We start from the raw sequence: 17581 nt of genomic DNA, 5'->3' as shown, positions 1-17581 counted from the left end.
TAGCTTGGGCTTGACACCTCGGATCAGGGTGTTGTTTGACAGCTTGCACCTTAGAACCAGAGCTCTCAGGGCATGTACAGCTCTAGCTTACTTGTGGGGAACACTCTGTTTTGGGGATATTATTTTAAAGCACCTTGCTATCTGTTAGTTAATTAAATTATCCTGTCCTTTATTAAGTAATGTTCCAGACATCAAAGCGCAGGGATGGGATTTTATTGTTTAGTTTGATGACCCACTATTGGGAATACCTATATAAATATGTGCAAGTTTTTGAATAAAGTGTATCTGTTTTACCTTTCAACAAGCCTCGGCAGATGCATGGTGATTGAGCTGTAAACACAATAGCTGAAGTGTTCAAGAGGTGAAGGGATACCAGGCGGAGATACATAGTCAGAGTATAGGAACATTCATTGTTGTTCTAAACTTCCCGCAATCTGCCTCTCCTGGTTCCTAACTTTTCTAGCTGGCTACTAGAATCCAAGAAAATTTGACAAGCCCCCTATTAAGTAAGCAAACATAATACAAATAAACCGTCTTGGAAAAATCCAATGTTGCAGTCATTCAGAGCAGGGCCGTCTTTAATGCAGGGCAAAAGGGGCAGCTGCCCCGGGCCCAGTCATTCCTAGAGGGCCCAAAGCAGCTGCCCCTTGAACCCACGGGCCTCTCTGGTGCGTGCGGGCCGTGTGGTACTTCCACCGATGCTCTTAGGGCCACCCAATGACAATGAGTCTGCAGGGCCCAGTCAGGGCTGCGGCGCTTTAACAGCGCGACCGGGCCCCCTGTGATAAAGGGTCAGCGCTAGGAGATAGTGCAGTCATTTCCTCCTAGCTAACACATAGAGTGCCGCGTGGGAGGGAGGAAGAGAGCCAAGCTCCCTACAGCCTCAGATAGCCACTGGACCCCAGGTAGGAAACAGGAGGGTGACTGAAATTTCTCTATCATTACACCCAGCAGAGCTTCGATTGAGGGACCTGTCTGCATGTGTCCAGCTCACTTCCTGTTTGGTGTTCAGTTGAGACACTGTCCTGCTCATGGCCTTCTCTGATGCCAGGAGTGGTGTCCAAGCTAAGTGAGTGGCATCTAAGGGTCATCTTAATGTAGATAACAGATATCCAGGAGTTGTTCCTCCAGACCTTTGTCCCTGTCGTCATCCCTCCAGAGGGCCCTGTGGACTCCACACCAAAGAACTTCGGCTGTGAATTAAGCCAGCGGGGACTGTAAATGCCCTCAAAGCAAAAACAACTATGTGAAGACAATTTATAAACCAGCTCATTATCCCTGTGACCAAGGCTGCTCCTCTTAGATTATTGCAGGTTTTATACAGACATTCACATTAAAATGTGCAGAAAGTACCAGATAACACAAGCCTGGCCACAGTTTGTGCAAACCAGGGGGTGCAAAGAGAGAGAGAAAGGCACACGGTGTAAATAAATATATTATCCTCTTTTAAAAAAATAGAATGTTCAATGAAGATTTTAGCCATGGATATGTTATAGTACATTCTAAAGACAGAAAATGAAACCCAAGCTTATGTCCCAGTGCAAGGCACCGGGCTCTGCTCTATATATTCACTGAGTTAAAGAGCTTGCTTTGAGGTATAAACGAGGAATAATTCATTATTGTGGGATTAGGCAGGAGAAAGCTTGCTCTGCGCTGCTTGCAGTGCGTGATGAGACTCCTAATAGGCATCGCGACCAAGGATGCAGACCTGCGGCACCCCACCCAATCAACAACACGTCTAATTAAACCACAAAACTCAAGTGATAACTTCAACCCAAAAATAGCTTTGTATTCCGGCAAGGAGTAACTGAATAAAGGGCCCTTCTGGTGGCCGGGGCACAATAGCCAGCATTTAATGACTTTTACACAATGCAAGGAACTGCAGTCCTCACCAGCAGACACAAGGTTAACGCAGATATATTTGTATACAGCCAGATATACTTCCAGATGAAATGCTCAGAGGATGGATTTCTAATTACAAAATGTTAAAACACAATTTGGTTTTATCGCAGAACGGTATGTAATTGTAGAAACACCTCAAATAATAAAAGCACAATTAACTGATACTTGCACATAAAAAATCCACAATGCAGAACAACACAAATCTGAGCACAATGAATCCCCATGTGTAATGGGAGTTACAGATTATAATTTATTTAACCTTTTCAATGAAAAAATGCAGGGCACTATGCTGGGTTACTAAGCCTTGTAACCTGTAGGGTTATTACAAACCCACCAGGGCTGCATTCCGTATTTACTAAGCCTCGAGTGAGAATAGACACAGGGCCTCTCGGCAGAGTACTGTGAGCTCAAAATAACCTTAACGGTTCTGGATGGAAACTCAGCAGGTCAAAGTAACACAGTAAAGAAAGATGAAGCCCATAAGCCCAAAACGAAACACAACATTTAACTTTTTTGACTCAAACTAACAATCAACTTACGCCATGTGTCAATGGCGATTACTATTTTAATAACACACAAAATTCTATTTACAGCCCTGTATGTCCTGGAGTATTCCCACCATTTTATAGGCATTGATTGATAGAAAGAATTGTTTCTGTAGCTGCAGGTAAAATCTCCTTTACAGGAGTCTGAGTGGATTATCTCTTTGGGCATTCTGGAGAGGGAAGCTCAATCATGTTGGTTAACATGGAAGTACGTGAAAAGAAGCATTTTATCACCCAGCATGTTCTCCAAGTACTCAGTGAGCATGCTGGGAGCTGTAATCCAGGCAAGTGACGTGTGAGAGGAATAAACCTCCCATCATCTTCAGTGTTGGATGAGGATGCTGAGAGTGCTCAGTAGACTAAGTGCCAAAATAGACAGAATGAACTAGCACCAACTAATGTCAAAGATTCCAGTCACTCTGGCACCCCAAATGTTCACTGCAATTCCCATCATGCTCATTCTGTCCTGAATTAGACTGTTAGTAATGGCATTTAACACTGGCTGCAGACGATCGCAGCCTGCACCATGCCCTTCACAGTGCACAACGATCAGAAATTGCACTCCCCTGTAGACTGCAAGATACAGGTCTTTTAACTTTGCCACTTAAGAATCAGTGCACTACAACTCCCATCATGCTTAATAACGAAGCTTAATTTCAGTCCTTCTTAACAGCAGCTTTCTCTGTGTCTACCAAACAATGAAACATACTTATACACAAACTCATGTAACGAACGTATATAAAGAAAATCGAGTGACAATGAACACATTTATAATATATTTAAAACATACATCAACCTGCCCCTCTCCATTTCCACAATGTGTTACTAATAAGAAATACTATTACACACAGATTCCAAAATGTGACTTGCATAGCCAAACATACATAGCTGACATATATAATCAGGGCGTGTGGTATAACGTTATTTTGAGACGTTTATATATACCAATGTTTACCCAATATTTTGCTGCATACATACTATTGCATTGTGGGTATTGTGTACTTGTACAACAGTTGCATACAGAGCATGTCAGCATGTGCCTTCCATGGTATATCTGTGAGGTATTACACTATTTTGAGGGGAACGTGGTTTGCAATCATACATTGTGCATTTTAAATCTTCTTGCAAAATAATTCTCCATTTAACGAGTTTTTGCTAAAAGGCAGCTTGTATTAACCACAAACTTGTTTAACCCATTAAGGACCAAACTTCTGGAATAAAAGGGAATCATGACATGTCACACATGTCATGTGTCCTTAAGGGGTTAAACCTTAATGTCCTATGAATGCAATCAGGACATGTGGAATGGTCCTATACTGTTCCGTCTGTGCATGTTTTTTGTTAAGCTATGTAAAGAGTCTTGTTTTTTTAAGTTTGAGCAAACATTTGCAGCTATATTCAGCATAGTGTGATACGTTTATATCCCTGGAAGGTCTTTATTCTAGAAATATGAGCGTTTAGGGTGCTATTAAATAACTTTGTGGATTGTACGTATATTGTGTGAAAAATAGTTGGTGGGTTTATAAAAAATGTGAATCTTGCTTTGTGCTGTAATGTGTTAAGTTCCATTAAAATAAACCTTAAAAGGATCTGACAGATAACGGATTCTTTCCTATCCATACCCATCATGTTTTACCTGGTCAGTGATAAACCAGAATGTCTGCAGGCCCTTCATATCCGTCCCAAACAGTGCCCCCAGAATCTCTCCGCTGGGAATTGAAACGAGCTGTGCAGGTAATTGGTAAGATAGTGTAAAGGATACATGCGCACAGCTCCTGTCTTTGTGCCAATGGCCAGGATTTTCTGAACAGGATCGAATGCTAACGCAGTCGGCTTAAAGGGAAAACCATGTCGGACAGTCTGAAAAATAAACCACAAAAAAGTGTCATTATTGGATTGTGAGTTATAAATTTAAAGTAAGCAACAATTCACTGCTCAACGATTTTAGAAAACAAATCAAATAAATTGTGTCAAGCAAGGGTACTTATTGATTGTACTCCCACCAGCTAGCATTAGGATTCATGTTACCACATTGGATCTGAATTCACAGCTTCTGTCTCCTGATTATGGTTAGGTTGGATTAGGTACAGGCCTCCCAGCAGACCCGTATTGGGCAGGACAGTCCTGATATCGAGGTTCAGTCCCTTGGTCCGGTTCTAGTTTCTTGCTGTCCCACATCTGGGGACACAAGGGAACTGTAACTGGGCACGTCATTAGATGCACAAACACTGTGTGGTGGGTACTAGGACCAAGCAGGGAGCTTTTCAGCAGCTTTGGTTGCAAGATCCTGAAATGTGAGGACCAGTCAGACAGCCAGTCAGTGTTGTCAATAGTGATTCGGTCTCACTGGGTTACAGTGACACTGGGGACACCTCCCTTAGGAGCCTGCCAACTCATTTCGATATCACAGACTGACTGCAGGAGTCTAACGTATTTAAACAATTGCATGAATTGCCTTTTAAAAGCATTTTTGGATTGTCCATAACTTTTATTTAACCCCTTAGTGACCAGACAGTTTTTCTATTTTCTTACCGTTAAGGACCAGGGCTGTTTTTACATTTCTGCAGTGTTTGTGCTTAGCTGTAATTTTCCTCATACTCATTTACTGTACCCACACACATATTATATACAGGTTTTTTTTACCATTATGGTCTTTCTAAAGATACCATTATTTTCATCATATCATATAATTTACTATAAAATAAATGATAAAATATGATGAAAAAATTTAAAAAAACACACTTTTCTAACTTTAACCCCCAAACTCTGTTATGCATCTACAACCGCCAAAAAACACCCGTGCTAAATAGTTTCTCAATTTTGTCCTCAGTTTAGAAATACTCAATATTAACATGTTCCTAGCTCTTTTTGCAAGTTATAGGGCAATAAGTACAAGTAGCCCTTTGCTATTTCCAAACCATTTTTTTTTTCCAAAAATTAACGCAAGTTACATTGTAACACTGATATCTGCCAGGAATCCCTGAATAACCCTTCACACGTACAGTATATATATTTTTGAAGAAGACAACCTAAGGTAATAAACATAGGGTATTTTGACTCTTTTCATGCAACCATTTTACCACCAATCTATGCCAAATTAAAAAAAAATTATAATAATTGGTGATTTTTTTGGCACACATAGCAATTTAAGAATACATGTACTGAGAACTTTAAAGGTTACTTCCAAAGAACACCCCAATCTCCTGAGTACAGTGATACCCCCCATGTACAGGTGTGTCGGGTTCTCTGGGGGCTAAAAGACCTTATTCGGAGGGTGCGCATTCCGGTTTTCCAACTTGGAATTTTCACAGCTGGTCATCATGCACCCATGTCCTATTTGGGACATTTTTGAAGCCGGACAATGTAATTTACCCCCATCAAACATTATATTTTTGAAAAGTAGACACCCTAGGTTATTTCAAATGGTGGTATTTTAACACTTTCCATGCACTAATTCTTCCACCAGTCTTTGTCAAACTTTTGGATAGTCTTTTTTTGTGTTATTTTTCTCTCACATTGTACTTTAGGTATGGATTCTCAGTTCCTGATATGTGTTACTGACAAAGAACACCCCAATATGTGTTCAGCAACATCTCCTGAGTACAACAGTGCCGAAAATGTACAGGTTTTATGGGGTTTTGCAAACTTACAAGGGTCAAATGTAGGGCTTTTTGACACCATATAGCAGCCCAGGAATGAAAATTAACCCCATCATGGCATACCATTTGAAAAAGTAGACAACCCAGGGTATTCAAAATGGGGTCCAGTCTTGTGTAGTAGCCACTTAGCTACAAACTCTTGCCAAAGTTAGCGTTCATATTAGTTTTTTGCATTTTTTTTTTACCCAAAATCTGCACTTTTACTGGTGATTTCATTATCATGATAAGTTTTACTGTTCTAAACACTAATATTTGTGCTCAGCGAAGTCTCCGGAGTATAACAATACCCCCACGTACAAGTTTTATGGTGTTTTGGAAAGCTACAGGGTCGATACAGGGCTTGCCCGATTAAGTTTGCCAGATTGGTTTGCTGGGTCAGTGTTGCCTTTTGAGACCATATGGTAGCCCAGGAATGTGAAATAGCCCCATGATGGCATACCATTTTTAAATGTAGACAACCCAGGGTATTCAAAATGGGGTATGTCCAGTCTTTTATAGTAGCCACTTAGTCACAAACGCTGGCCAAAGTTAGCCTAGTAAAGCACCCATAGCTCCACCAGCTGTTCCACTGCCCTTTACAACAGGTAGCCTTCTGGAAGACCAACATTTCATTATATTGCTACATACCCTGTTATTTTTGTTATGTGTGTTTTTATTTTTAGTGATTATTTGATTATTTTCAATGTATTTGTTTCCATGTCTTTGTAACTACAGCCAGTGCTAATCACACTTTGCATATCCCTGGCACATTGCTTATTTTATCACCTTTGTCTTTGTCCATCATGTTAAAAGTTAGTTTAACCAGCTCAGGCCCATATATCTTTCTTGTTATTTGTTTAATGGTTTTATTTCCCTACATGAATACCTCTGTCTTATCTCTGTAATTTTCAATCTTTCCCTTTGTTTAAATGTCCATAGATGCATCTCCCCCATCCCGACTTAGCCCATCTAACAGTAATATATCTCTCTCCTTCAGCCTTATTTTAAAACGTGCCCAGTAAAGTACCCAGAGCTCAATCAGCTGTTCCACTGCCCTATGCAACAGGTAGCCTTCTGGAAGACCGTTTCCCACCCATCCCAAGCTCATGTCCTCATTTATAGATAGTCTCCCTCACAACTTTCATTCTCCTGAAATGACAGGTCAAAACACTGATCAGCACACCCTTCCAATCTCTTAACCCTGTAGATACATACCCTCTCTCCCTACAAATAGCTATATATCGCACATCAATATTATATACTTTTATTTAATTTTTAATTCTTCACTGTTTGTGTTTCATTTTCATCCACTCACCTCATACCACTAACATGAATCCAAATATGACCATACTGTTATTCTTAATAACCCTTTTCTCACTCTAATTTTGTTCACATCACTACCGCCAAAAGCACACACCTCAAACTGGAACACAATTTATCATACACCATGGCCTGTTCTGTTCCTGTAACTTATCTGCTGAGTGCTGGTGGAGAGTTATAAAAAATAACCCTCCTACCCCCACCTCACAAAATTATAAAGTATCCCATTCACTATATTGCCAAACAAAAATGATGTCCAAATTCCTATTCCTTATGTTACTTGCCCTCGCAAATGATGTGGAGTCTAACCCTGGTCCCCCAGCTAATTCTAGCCCTAATCATCCCCTGACGAAGGTGCATCACAGCACCGAAACGCGCGTCGGGCTCTTTTTGGGCTCATTTTCTTTCACTGTGTGCTTTCCTCACTAGGTTATCTATCACTATGTGCAGGCAACCAACATTCTAAGTATGGTTCTGCACATAGAGGCACCCTAATCTTTATTTTCACCTCGATTTTCTCTCCTGATGGTCACATTATGTATGTCTACTTTGGATAACTATTTATATGTCTACTAGCTGTAGATTTGCGACTCACTCTCTATGCATTAGAGTTAGATTTATACAACTGTATATTTTGAGAGGTCTTTTACAGCCCTCCATAGCGGCTAAGACAATCTCACTTTGGATATTATCCGTATACTAGCCCCCACTGATTAGTTAGGGGGGATCCAGTATTATACAGTTTGTATACATATCCATTAGCTTTTGACTAGAGTTATTACTGGCTGACTTTAGCTCTGAGAGGTATATGACAATCCTCCACAGCGGCCAACTATGTCTCTATTCCAGCTATCATTCACATGCCGTTCTTCACGTAGTTGTTAGAGTGAACCCAGTCTGGTATAGCCTGTTAATCTAAAGCTATTTTATACGCGGTAAACAGAAGTAGCCCGGGCTACTCTCCAAAGGACCGACTGTGACTTAATCCTGAATACCCACGTCAGTTACATGACGTCTGACCTACAACACAGATCCATAAGCCACTAGTCTTGACCTTGCATTTAGCCTTAATAAAGTCACTAGACAGTGGCTTGTGCCGGATTTAGTAGGATAGGGGTACTAATTGGAGAGACTTATTCTGAGGTGAGCCATTAAGGCAAGACTGCACTTTGAATTAGATGTGACTCTATTTATTCTTTCTATGTGCTATCACTACTATTTTTTCAGTTTGCATAGCTATTATAATATATGTACTATTATTTCCAGCAACATATGCAACTAGTCTGGTTTCTTCCAGCTTGTTGTATATATTTCATTGGTTAGCCCTAATCTCCCCACTACAAAAGGCCTCTCTTTTGTGCACTGCAACATCCGTAGTTTACTCCCTAAACTGGATGCACTGCAAGCATGGTGTTCCCATTACAGACCACAAATCATTGTGCTCTCTGAATCATGGTTAACGACTAAAATGCCAGACTCTGCCATTGCAATACTGGGGTATTCATGTTTTCGAAATGACAGAGCAAAGAGAGGAGGAGGCATTGTTATTTATATTGACAAGTCCTTAAAATTAAGTCCTTTAACCCCTTAAGTCCGCAGGGCGTACATTTACGTCCTTTTTAAAGCGGCTCTAAACGCCGCAGGACGTAAATGTACGCCGGTCATCCCACGCCGGCAATAGCGGTTGGGGGGACTCCCAGGGAGCCCCCCCGCGGCAGATCTTCCTCCTCCGGTCCCCCCCGGCCATGTGAGAGTGAGGTCCTTGCGAGGACCTCACAATCACATGGCCGGGATAGCTAGCTGCCTGGTGCATTGCCAGCAGGGGGACTAACTGTAATGACAGTTAGTCCCCCTGCTGGCTGAAAATCAAATAAAAATAACTTAAAATAAGTGTAAACAAAAAAAATATACTTAGATCATATATATATATATTATATATATATATGATCTAAGTATATATATATACACATATACACACATACACATACACTGTCTAGGTGTATTTTAATATTAATATATATATAATTATATATATATTAATATCAAATTACACGTAGACTGATACTGATTAAATATATGTATAATTCTTGTTATATATATTTATTTATAATATAAAAAAATGTAAATACGTAAAAAAATTAAATAAGAAAAATAATTAAAAATAAAATATAAAAAAATATATAGGTATGTTTTATTTCGTTCTAACTGTATTGTGATATTAATATATATATATATATATATATATTTATATCAAAATACACATAGAACGAAATAATATATTTATCTATATACATAAATATATACGTATATATCACTATATATATATATACCTAGATATAAATAAAAATATTTTAAAACAAATTATATATATACGGTATGTATATATACACATATGTATATATATATATATATATATACATATATTAATTCTACACATATATTTATGTAATATTTTTACATAATTAGGTATCCTAATTAATTACAATTAGCGGGACCTGCCTGACAACCCATGCCGAAAGTATAGGGAATTTAATTTGCTAGCACTATATTTAACCCTATAACTTTCCAAGATACCATAAAACCTGTACATGGGGGGTACTGTTTTACTCGGGAGACTTCGCTGAACACAAATATTAGTGTTTCAAAACAGTAAAATGTATTACAACGATGATATCGCCAGTAAAAGTTACGTTTTTTGCATTTTTCACGCACAAACAGCACTTACACGGACGATATTACTGCTGCAATACTTTTTACTGTTTTGAAACACAAATATTTGTGTTCAGCGAAGTCTCCCGAGTGCCATTATGGGTGTAAATTTATTTCCTGGGCTACTATACAGTCTCAAAGGCAACGTAACCAATCTGGCGAATTTCAATTTCAAATGTAACGTGCTATATTTGACCCTGTAACTTCCCAAAACACCATAAAACCTGTACACGTGAGACTTTGCTGAATATAAATATGTGTATTTTAAAGCAAACAGTATTATGACATTGACAGTTAAAATGCCATGTAGAACTAAAAAAATAAAAAAAATCTTATTTTCTCCCATTTTTTTCATATTAAATTACGTTTCATAGCTAAATATTTGATATTAAATGAAAGCCCTGTTTCCCCTGAATAAAATGATATATAATAAGGGGGGGTGCATTTAATATGAAAGATGTGAATTACGGTTGGACAGACATATAGCGCAAATGCCAGGTTTTGTTTACCGTATATACTCGAGTATAAGCCGACACGAATATAAGCCGAGGCCCCTAATTTTACCCCAAAAAACTGGGAAAACTTATTGACTCGAGTATAAGAATAGGGTGGGAAATGCAGCAGCTACTGGTAAATTTCTAAATAAAATTAGATCCTAAAAAAAATATATTTATTGAATATTTATTTACAGTGTGTGTATAATGAATGCAGTGTGTGTGTATGAATGCAGTGTGAGTGTATGAATGCAGTGTGAGTGTATGAATGCAGTGTGAGTCTATGAGTGCAGTGTGTGTGTGTACGAGTGCAGTGTGTGTGTACGAGTATGAATGCAGTGTGTGTGTACGAGTATGAATGCAGTGTGTGTGTATGAGTGCAGTGTGTGTGTATGAGTGCAGTGTGTGTGTATGAGTGCAGTGTGTGTGTATGAGTGCAGTGTGGGTATGAGTGCAGTGTGTGTGTATGAGTGCAGTGTGTGTGTATGAGTGCAGTGTGTGTGTATGAGTGCAGTGTGTGCATGAGTGCAGTGTGTGTGTATGTGTGCAGTGTGTGTGTGTGTGTGTGTTGCAGAGCCTTGGTGGGGGTGGGCAATTTTTTTAAAAAAATTTTATTATTATTTATTATTATTTTTTATTTAATTTCATTATTATTATTTTATTATTATTTAATTTCATTATTATTATTAATATATATTTTTTTCGTCCCCCCTCACTGCTTGATATATGGCAGGGAGGGGGGCTCTCCTTCCCTGGTGGTCCAGCATTGGCAGTTCAGTGGGGGAAGAGGGGGGCTGTCAGAGAGTTTACTTACCTGTCCTGCAGCTCCTGTCAGCTCCCTCCTCCTCCGTGCCGTCCGGTCAGCTCTTCTGTCAGCTCCCACTGTAAGTCTTGCGAGAGCCACGGCTCTCGCAAGACTTACACTGGGAGCTGACCGAGGTGCTGAACGGACGGCGCGGAGGAGAAGGGAGCTGACAGGAGCTGCAGGAGAGGTGAGTTACAGCTCTGACAGCCCCCACAGCCCCAGTCTGTATTATGGCAATGCAAATTGCCATAATACAGACTATTGACTCGAGTATAAGCCGAGTTGGGGTTTTTCAGCACAAAAAATGTGCTGAAAAACTCGGCTTATACTCGAGTATATACGGTACATTTTGTTTCGTTCACAATGTGTACATTTGGATTAGTCCATAAGGGGTTAAAAAACCATAACTGCCCTTCTGCCTTTGATTTCCTTTCTGGCACAATTGAGATCCCTTTTAGTAAAACTATTGTTGTTTCTGTAATCTACCGCCCACCTAGCTCTCTGGTGCACTACTTTCCTGCCATAGCCCAACTACTAAGTGAAACTGTAGCTCAAAACGGATTGGCTGAATCCTAAAAATAATAAATCATGTTCGCTGTTTAAGACTTTGCAGCTAACACAATTCATTTCCTCCCCAACTCGCATTAATATTAAAAGCCAGAACCCTACCCTGCTTGATTGGATTCTCTCCAGTTGTCCTGACAGAATCCAGGAGGCGGGCGTTTTCCCTAACAGTTTCAGTGACCACTGTCTAGTATACTGCATACGCAAAATAAAGGCCACTAAATCCCTCCCAAGATTATAATCACCAGGTCTTTCAAAAAATGTAATCTTGAATCCTTTTTAAATGATCTCATACCATGGCACAGATTAGGTCTGTTATGAACGTTGGTATTGTATTGTAGATATCCGTTCGCCTATTTTCTCCCAAAATGCTGAAGCCTGAGTGATTACAGCTCGCAGTTCGGGTGTAGATTTGAACGTTTCCTAGACGAAAGCAGTTTCTCTCCAGCAAGTAGACAGTTACCCAAACATGAGCCTAGACTAGATGAAGGGTACAACAGGAATGAATTTTAATGGTGCCACACTTGGCTTTTATGCATGTCCCCATGCAAGGGGCACTCCCACATGGACCTTGTGGGCGACTACAACACAAAGTTACAAACCAACAAGGTGACAAAGTATGACACTCCCACACATACCATATGTGACGAAACCAACCTCGCCACTGGGCATTGGAGAAGCCTGTTTGCCCGCCTCCTACCTGCTGACTATGGCCCCTGGGTTATTTGGGGCATATTGTATTTTATTGTGCGACTGCTGGCCCTTTAAGCACAGTGAATGGTATTTTATTGTACTGCTGCTGGCCCTTTAAGAACTGTCTGGGGACATATTAAGACTTTGGGTAACAATACCCTTTAAGACTATGGCCCCTGAAAACATATGGACTTTTATTCGGTGTGTATGGCCCTTTAAGAACCGTCTGGGGACATCTTATAACTGTGGTGAACAATGTCCCTTTAAGACTATGTCCCCAGACCTGTAAAATAACTTGCCCCTGGCTTTCCCCCACTTGGTTCAGTATATAGGGCTTACTGAACCAAGTACCACACAGGCGGACCACCCAGGAGTTAAAGTATGCAGGCAATTTACCTCCCAGGCTGTGAGGTTACTGCAGGTTAATTGCACGTGGCGGCGGCCATCTTTGTTCAGTCGAACGCGGTCAGCGGTGTATGCTAAAGATTCTGTGGAACTGAAATCGGCTACACATTTTACCGAACACCGCTGACCCTTACCTTCTCCTACACTTCGTTTTTCAGCTCCAGAGACCAGAGACAGAGACTGAGACCGTTCGAAATGGGACTTAGTCGTTTTTCGGCATGAAATTGACCGGCCGCACAGCCCAAATCTATGGAACTGTTTTGGGCAGGAAAATGTGCTTGCGGTCGGTCATAAAGGGACTTCCAGCTAACTTTTGATCCACTGGAGGGATTTGGCTGATTTTTGGAAGTGTTTATGTTTGAAGTGTGCTGAGTTCAAATATGTAATTTTTATGAAGATTGGATGTACGGTTTTAAAGTTATAGCACATGTATAAAAACTGTATTTTCCCTGGCTGTAATAATTATGTTAACTGGTTATCTGGGGGGAGGGAACCTGTGGGTTGTAACCATTATGCTATTGGTTGTTTTGTCCCTCCCTGTGAGCGGTCTTATATGTGTAAGATGGAAATAAAAGCAGACTGGGTGTGCTAGCACCTCAGATCATCTTGTACCTTCATGAAGTTTCGGCTCATGTTTGGGGGATTGGAGAACTACACTCTGGGGATTGCTATAATCACTATACTCCCCAGGGTATTATCGCTGAGCTCTGCTAAGAGCTGTTCCTGTGCCTGCTCTCTGGAATTCGGAGAGGTCCATCTACTGGAAGCTAGACCCTGGTCTTGGGTCCAGAGTGGGTAGCGTGGCGAGACCCCAACCAAGCTGCGGCGGTTCGTGGGAGTCTACAGTGGTTATGGTGTCTGGTGGAGTGCTTGGAGACCTCGGAAAGCACTAGGAGCATCCGTCAGCGGAGGGTACCCGGTCGGGGTGCCAGCGGTTCCGTTACACCATACAATCCCTCCTCTCTGCCTGGGAGATAATTGAGTCAGATACTGTTATAACTCAAATATCTCCAGGCAGAAAAAACACATTTTCCATAAAACTTCAAAAAGTACCCCAAAACACGTGTTACATCCCATGATAGCCCTGATCTGGGTGACCAACATATCCAAATATCACCCAGATCAGTTCATGGGTTTAGGAATTTCATGGAGGTCATATTTTGACCAACCGCACATGAGGATCCTGCCCAGAAATAGTTCCATGAGTTTAGGTTGTGCGGTCGGTCTATTTCGGAAAGTCTGAAAACCAAACAGTACCCCTGGCTCATGGTAGCATTTGTTTCCCTAGTTTGTGGGAACAAAATAGTGCTCTCCTGGCTAGGGGAAAGGAAGCAAGCGTTCGCAAAGTTTGACCGGTGTTCGTGAAGTCGAGTGTCCGATTTAAGTTCCAGACACTCGACGACCAAGTCCCGCTGCCTCCTTTCGTGTGAACAAGATGGCCGCTGTTTTCTCCTGCACGTGGCGTTCGACTATACCACACAGGGAGTTCACTTAATTCACTGTTCTCTATGAGGTTAATGAGCCAGGTGGGTGGTCGGTGTTTGGTAGTTTCAACTACCGAACGGAAAAAAAGTCAAAGTACCGAATAAACAGGGTAGTTTCTTCACAAGGTCTAAACCAGATCTAGACTCTGCAATTGCATTTTTTCAGTACGAGCTCTTGCTTGTTTGGAATTTGTACGCCCCCCTCCAACTAAAGTGCAACTAAAAGGAACACACCTGCCCTGGGTTACAGCTGACCTCATTCAAATGTACCACTTTAGAGATTCACTGTGGTCAAAGTTCAAGCATACTGGCTACATGAACGATCACTGTATTTACAGACAATGGTGAAATGCATGCACAAAACAAACAAAAATGGCAAAGGCCCAATATTTCAGTGAAAATTCTAACAACAACCTATCAAACCCAAGAAACTTTTGGAAAATCAAAAATGGCCTACAAAACCCCACAATCCACTCCCAAATCTCCACACTGCAACAACCCCTAGATGTAGCAAATGCCTTTAATAATTATTTTGCTGGATGTGCTACCACCCTGGCTGCTAAGATAACAAATGATAACAATGATCTCATTTTCAGACCACAAATAAAGATCAGGCACTGCCAAATCTTCAAAATCCTCATATAGAGAAATTCACTTTTGAGACCTGTGCCTGTTAGTGTCTTTAATAAACATCTTAATAATTTGAAAATTAAAAACAAGTGAAGACCGGATCAAATCCCAGCAATGTTGCTGAAGCTCAGCAGTTACTAAACCTGTCACTACTCTTATCAATGAATCCCTGGTGTAAGGATACATACCCAAACTTTGGAAGACTGCAAAAGTTGTACCTATCCATAAAAGTGTTGACACTACTTTGGTATCTAACTATCGCCCAATATCATTGCTCCCGGTATTGTCAAAAATCTCGGAAAAAATGAGCAGCCAAAAACTGGACACTCCATGGGCCAAATTTAAAATCATAAAAGAAAATCACTGTAAAACTTGCATGCCTTTTTTCATTGCTAAGTTCATATCTAAAACAGCCTTCAAAATCTGCACTTTTCGGGGGCGGAGCCTGGCACTGAACCGGACCGGACGCCATTTCTCCCAGCTCCGCAAATCTAATTCGCAATCCCGACAATATCTCGGTAACAAGCAGCCATCCGACACTGCAAACGCCCTAAACAGCCCGGGGACACCCTGCTGAATCCACAGATGCCCTTCCAGTACTCACCGAAGCATCTGAAGGCAAAACGCAAAACCGGGGCCTACCACAAGCCTTCATACCGCGACCTCGAGTATCTCTGGGGCGGGGATCCTGACGAAAACGCAGCGGAGCTGTGGCCACCCCAAACAACGACTGCCAATACATCCATGGGGCGCAGAACTCAGAAATCCACCCCCGGTAACGTACCCGAACAGAGGGACATAGGTGTCATGCTCCAACGACACACATCAGCCACTATGGCGGCCCCCGACCACCCACCCTCACCAGGGCCTCCCCACACAAATGCCCCTGCAGCACCCCAGCTGCAAAGCCCAAAGGAAGACGCACAGCCACAGTCCACAGCCTCTGTTAGCAACACTGAGCCTGCAACTAAACAGGACCTCCAAATCCTATCTACTATGCTGCAGGACATTCAAGGCCTACTTGCTGCTGACCTGCCCATCCTGAAATCTTCCATGCAGCAGCTCACAGGCAGACTGGCAGCTACAGAAGCAGAGGTCAAAGAGCTCCGTCAAGACACCTCCAATATACAGACCTCTATAGCCCAACTACAGGCAGCTCAACAGGCTCTGTCAATACAAGTGGCAACACAGGAGGACAGGTACTGCCGCAACCATATTAAAATCAGGGGCATTCCAGCCACCATACCTCAGGAGGAACTACCACACTATGTAAGACGGTTACTAGCCACAGTGCTGCCACCCGCCACCGCCAAAAAAGTAAACATCGCTGGGATGTATCGCCTACCGACGTCCAATGCTACCAACACTACAACACCGGGCGATGTTATTCTCCGCTGCGCACTACCTCACGATAAGGGGCAAATAATGACAGCGGTAAGAAACAAGACCCCAATTACATTTGAGGACTCACAATTGTCCTTTTACCAGGACTTATGCAAAGCCACCCTGCAGTGGCGAAAATCCTTGACCCACGTCACGGCCCAACTACGGGCGGCAGGAGTGCCTTACAGGTGGGGACCCCCACGATCACTTCTTATTACTCATAACGGGACTATCCGTAAAATAACCACAGGGACTGATATTCCTGCGTTCCTTGCAGCTCTGGATATCCAGGAGGAGACGGCGGCCCCGACGGGCCTAAATCGCACCCACGGATGGGACCCATCCAATGTGACACCATTTGTGCCAAGATCAGCAAGCGATAGCCAGCTGGACACCTGACTGGCAGAGACATTCCTAGACCGACCTATACCCACTGAGGGGCCTTACTCGACCAGCAGCTCTAAGTCGCACAGTTGCGAAGTTGCAAAAAATTTATCGCTATGATTTTATTTGATTTTATTTGCTTATTTTCACCAAATGTTGTTATACATATGTTTTTTTTTCTTCTGTTCACCACTGCAGAATCTCCCACACGAGGACAAGATCCTCGACTTGTACCACCCAGGAGTAGGGAGATTAGGCATTCTACCACAACACCAGGCACCCATAAAGAGATGCCTCCTATAAACCTAGTCCGGTTCTTCTTAGCCACACATGCGCAACCTCTGAATCATTTATACCCCCCCGCTACCCCCTTGGTTAGGGGCAATACCTCCACTGAGAGGTCGGCCTTCCACGAAGGCACGCAGCACCCCCTCCCTGAAAAGACGAGGGCACCACCCACACTACGAACACCCTAACGCGGAAACCGTTACATGTAACTTTAGACCTGTACCCAGCCCTGAGTTTATATTAAATAAAATCAAGTCTCATTACGGTGATACCACCTTTTAATATCCCCTACAGCCTGGTTCTCCGCACTGTTCAACATACCCAATTACAGCTCCCA

The 17581-nt window shown here is 41.9% G+C and overlaps 1 protein-coding gene across 8 annotated transcripts in view; it reads right to left on the bottom strand.

The window, feature by feature from the left end:
- The window catches only part of STXBP5L (syntaxin binding protein 5L), a 350034-nt gene that overhangs the window by 295369 nt on the left and 37084 nt on the right, over positions 1-17581 (bottom strand). For all 8 annotated transcript variants that reach the window (XM_063446146.1, XM_063446149.1, XM_063446159.1 and 5 more), the window contains exon 2: positions 4210-4307. In XM_063446146.1, coding sequence (XP_063302216.1) covers positions 4210-4307 — 98 coding nt within the window. The remainder of the gene's footprint in view (positions 1-4209; positions 4308-17581) is intronic.

This window comes from Pelobates fuscus, chromosome 1 (genome assembly GCF_036172605.1).
Source record: "Pelobates fuscus isolate aPelFus1 chromosome 1, aPelFus1.pri, whole genome shotgun sequence".
Classification (NCBI taxonomy): Eukaryota; Metazoa; Chordata; class Amphibia; order Anura; family Pelobatidae; genus Pelobates; species Pelobates fuscus.
The sequence above is the reverse complement of the archived record's forward strand: the minus strand, read 5'-3'. Positions and strand labels throughout refer to the sequence as shown.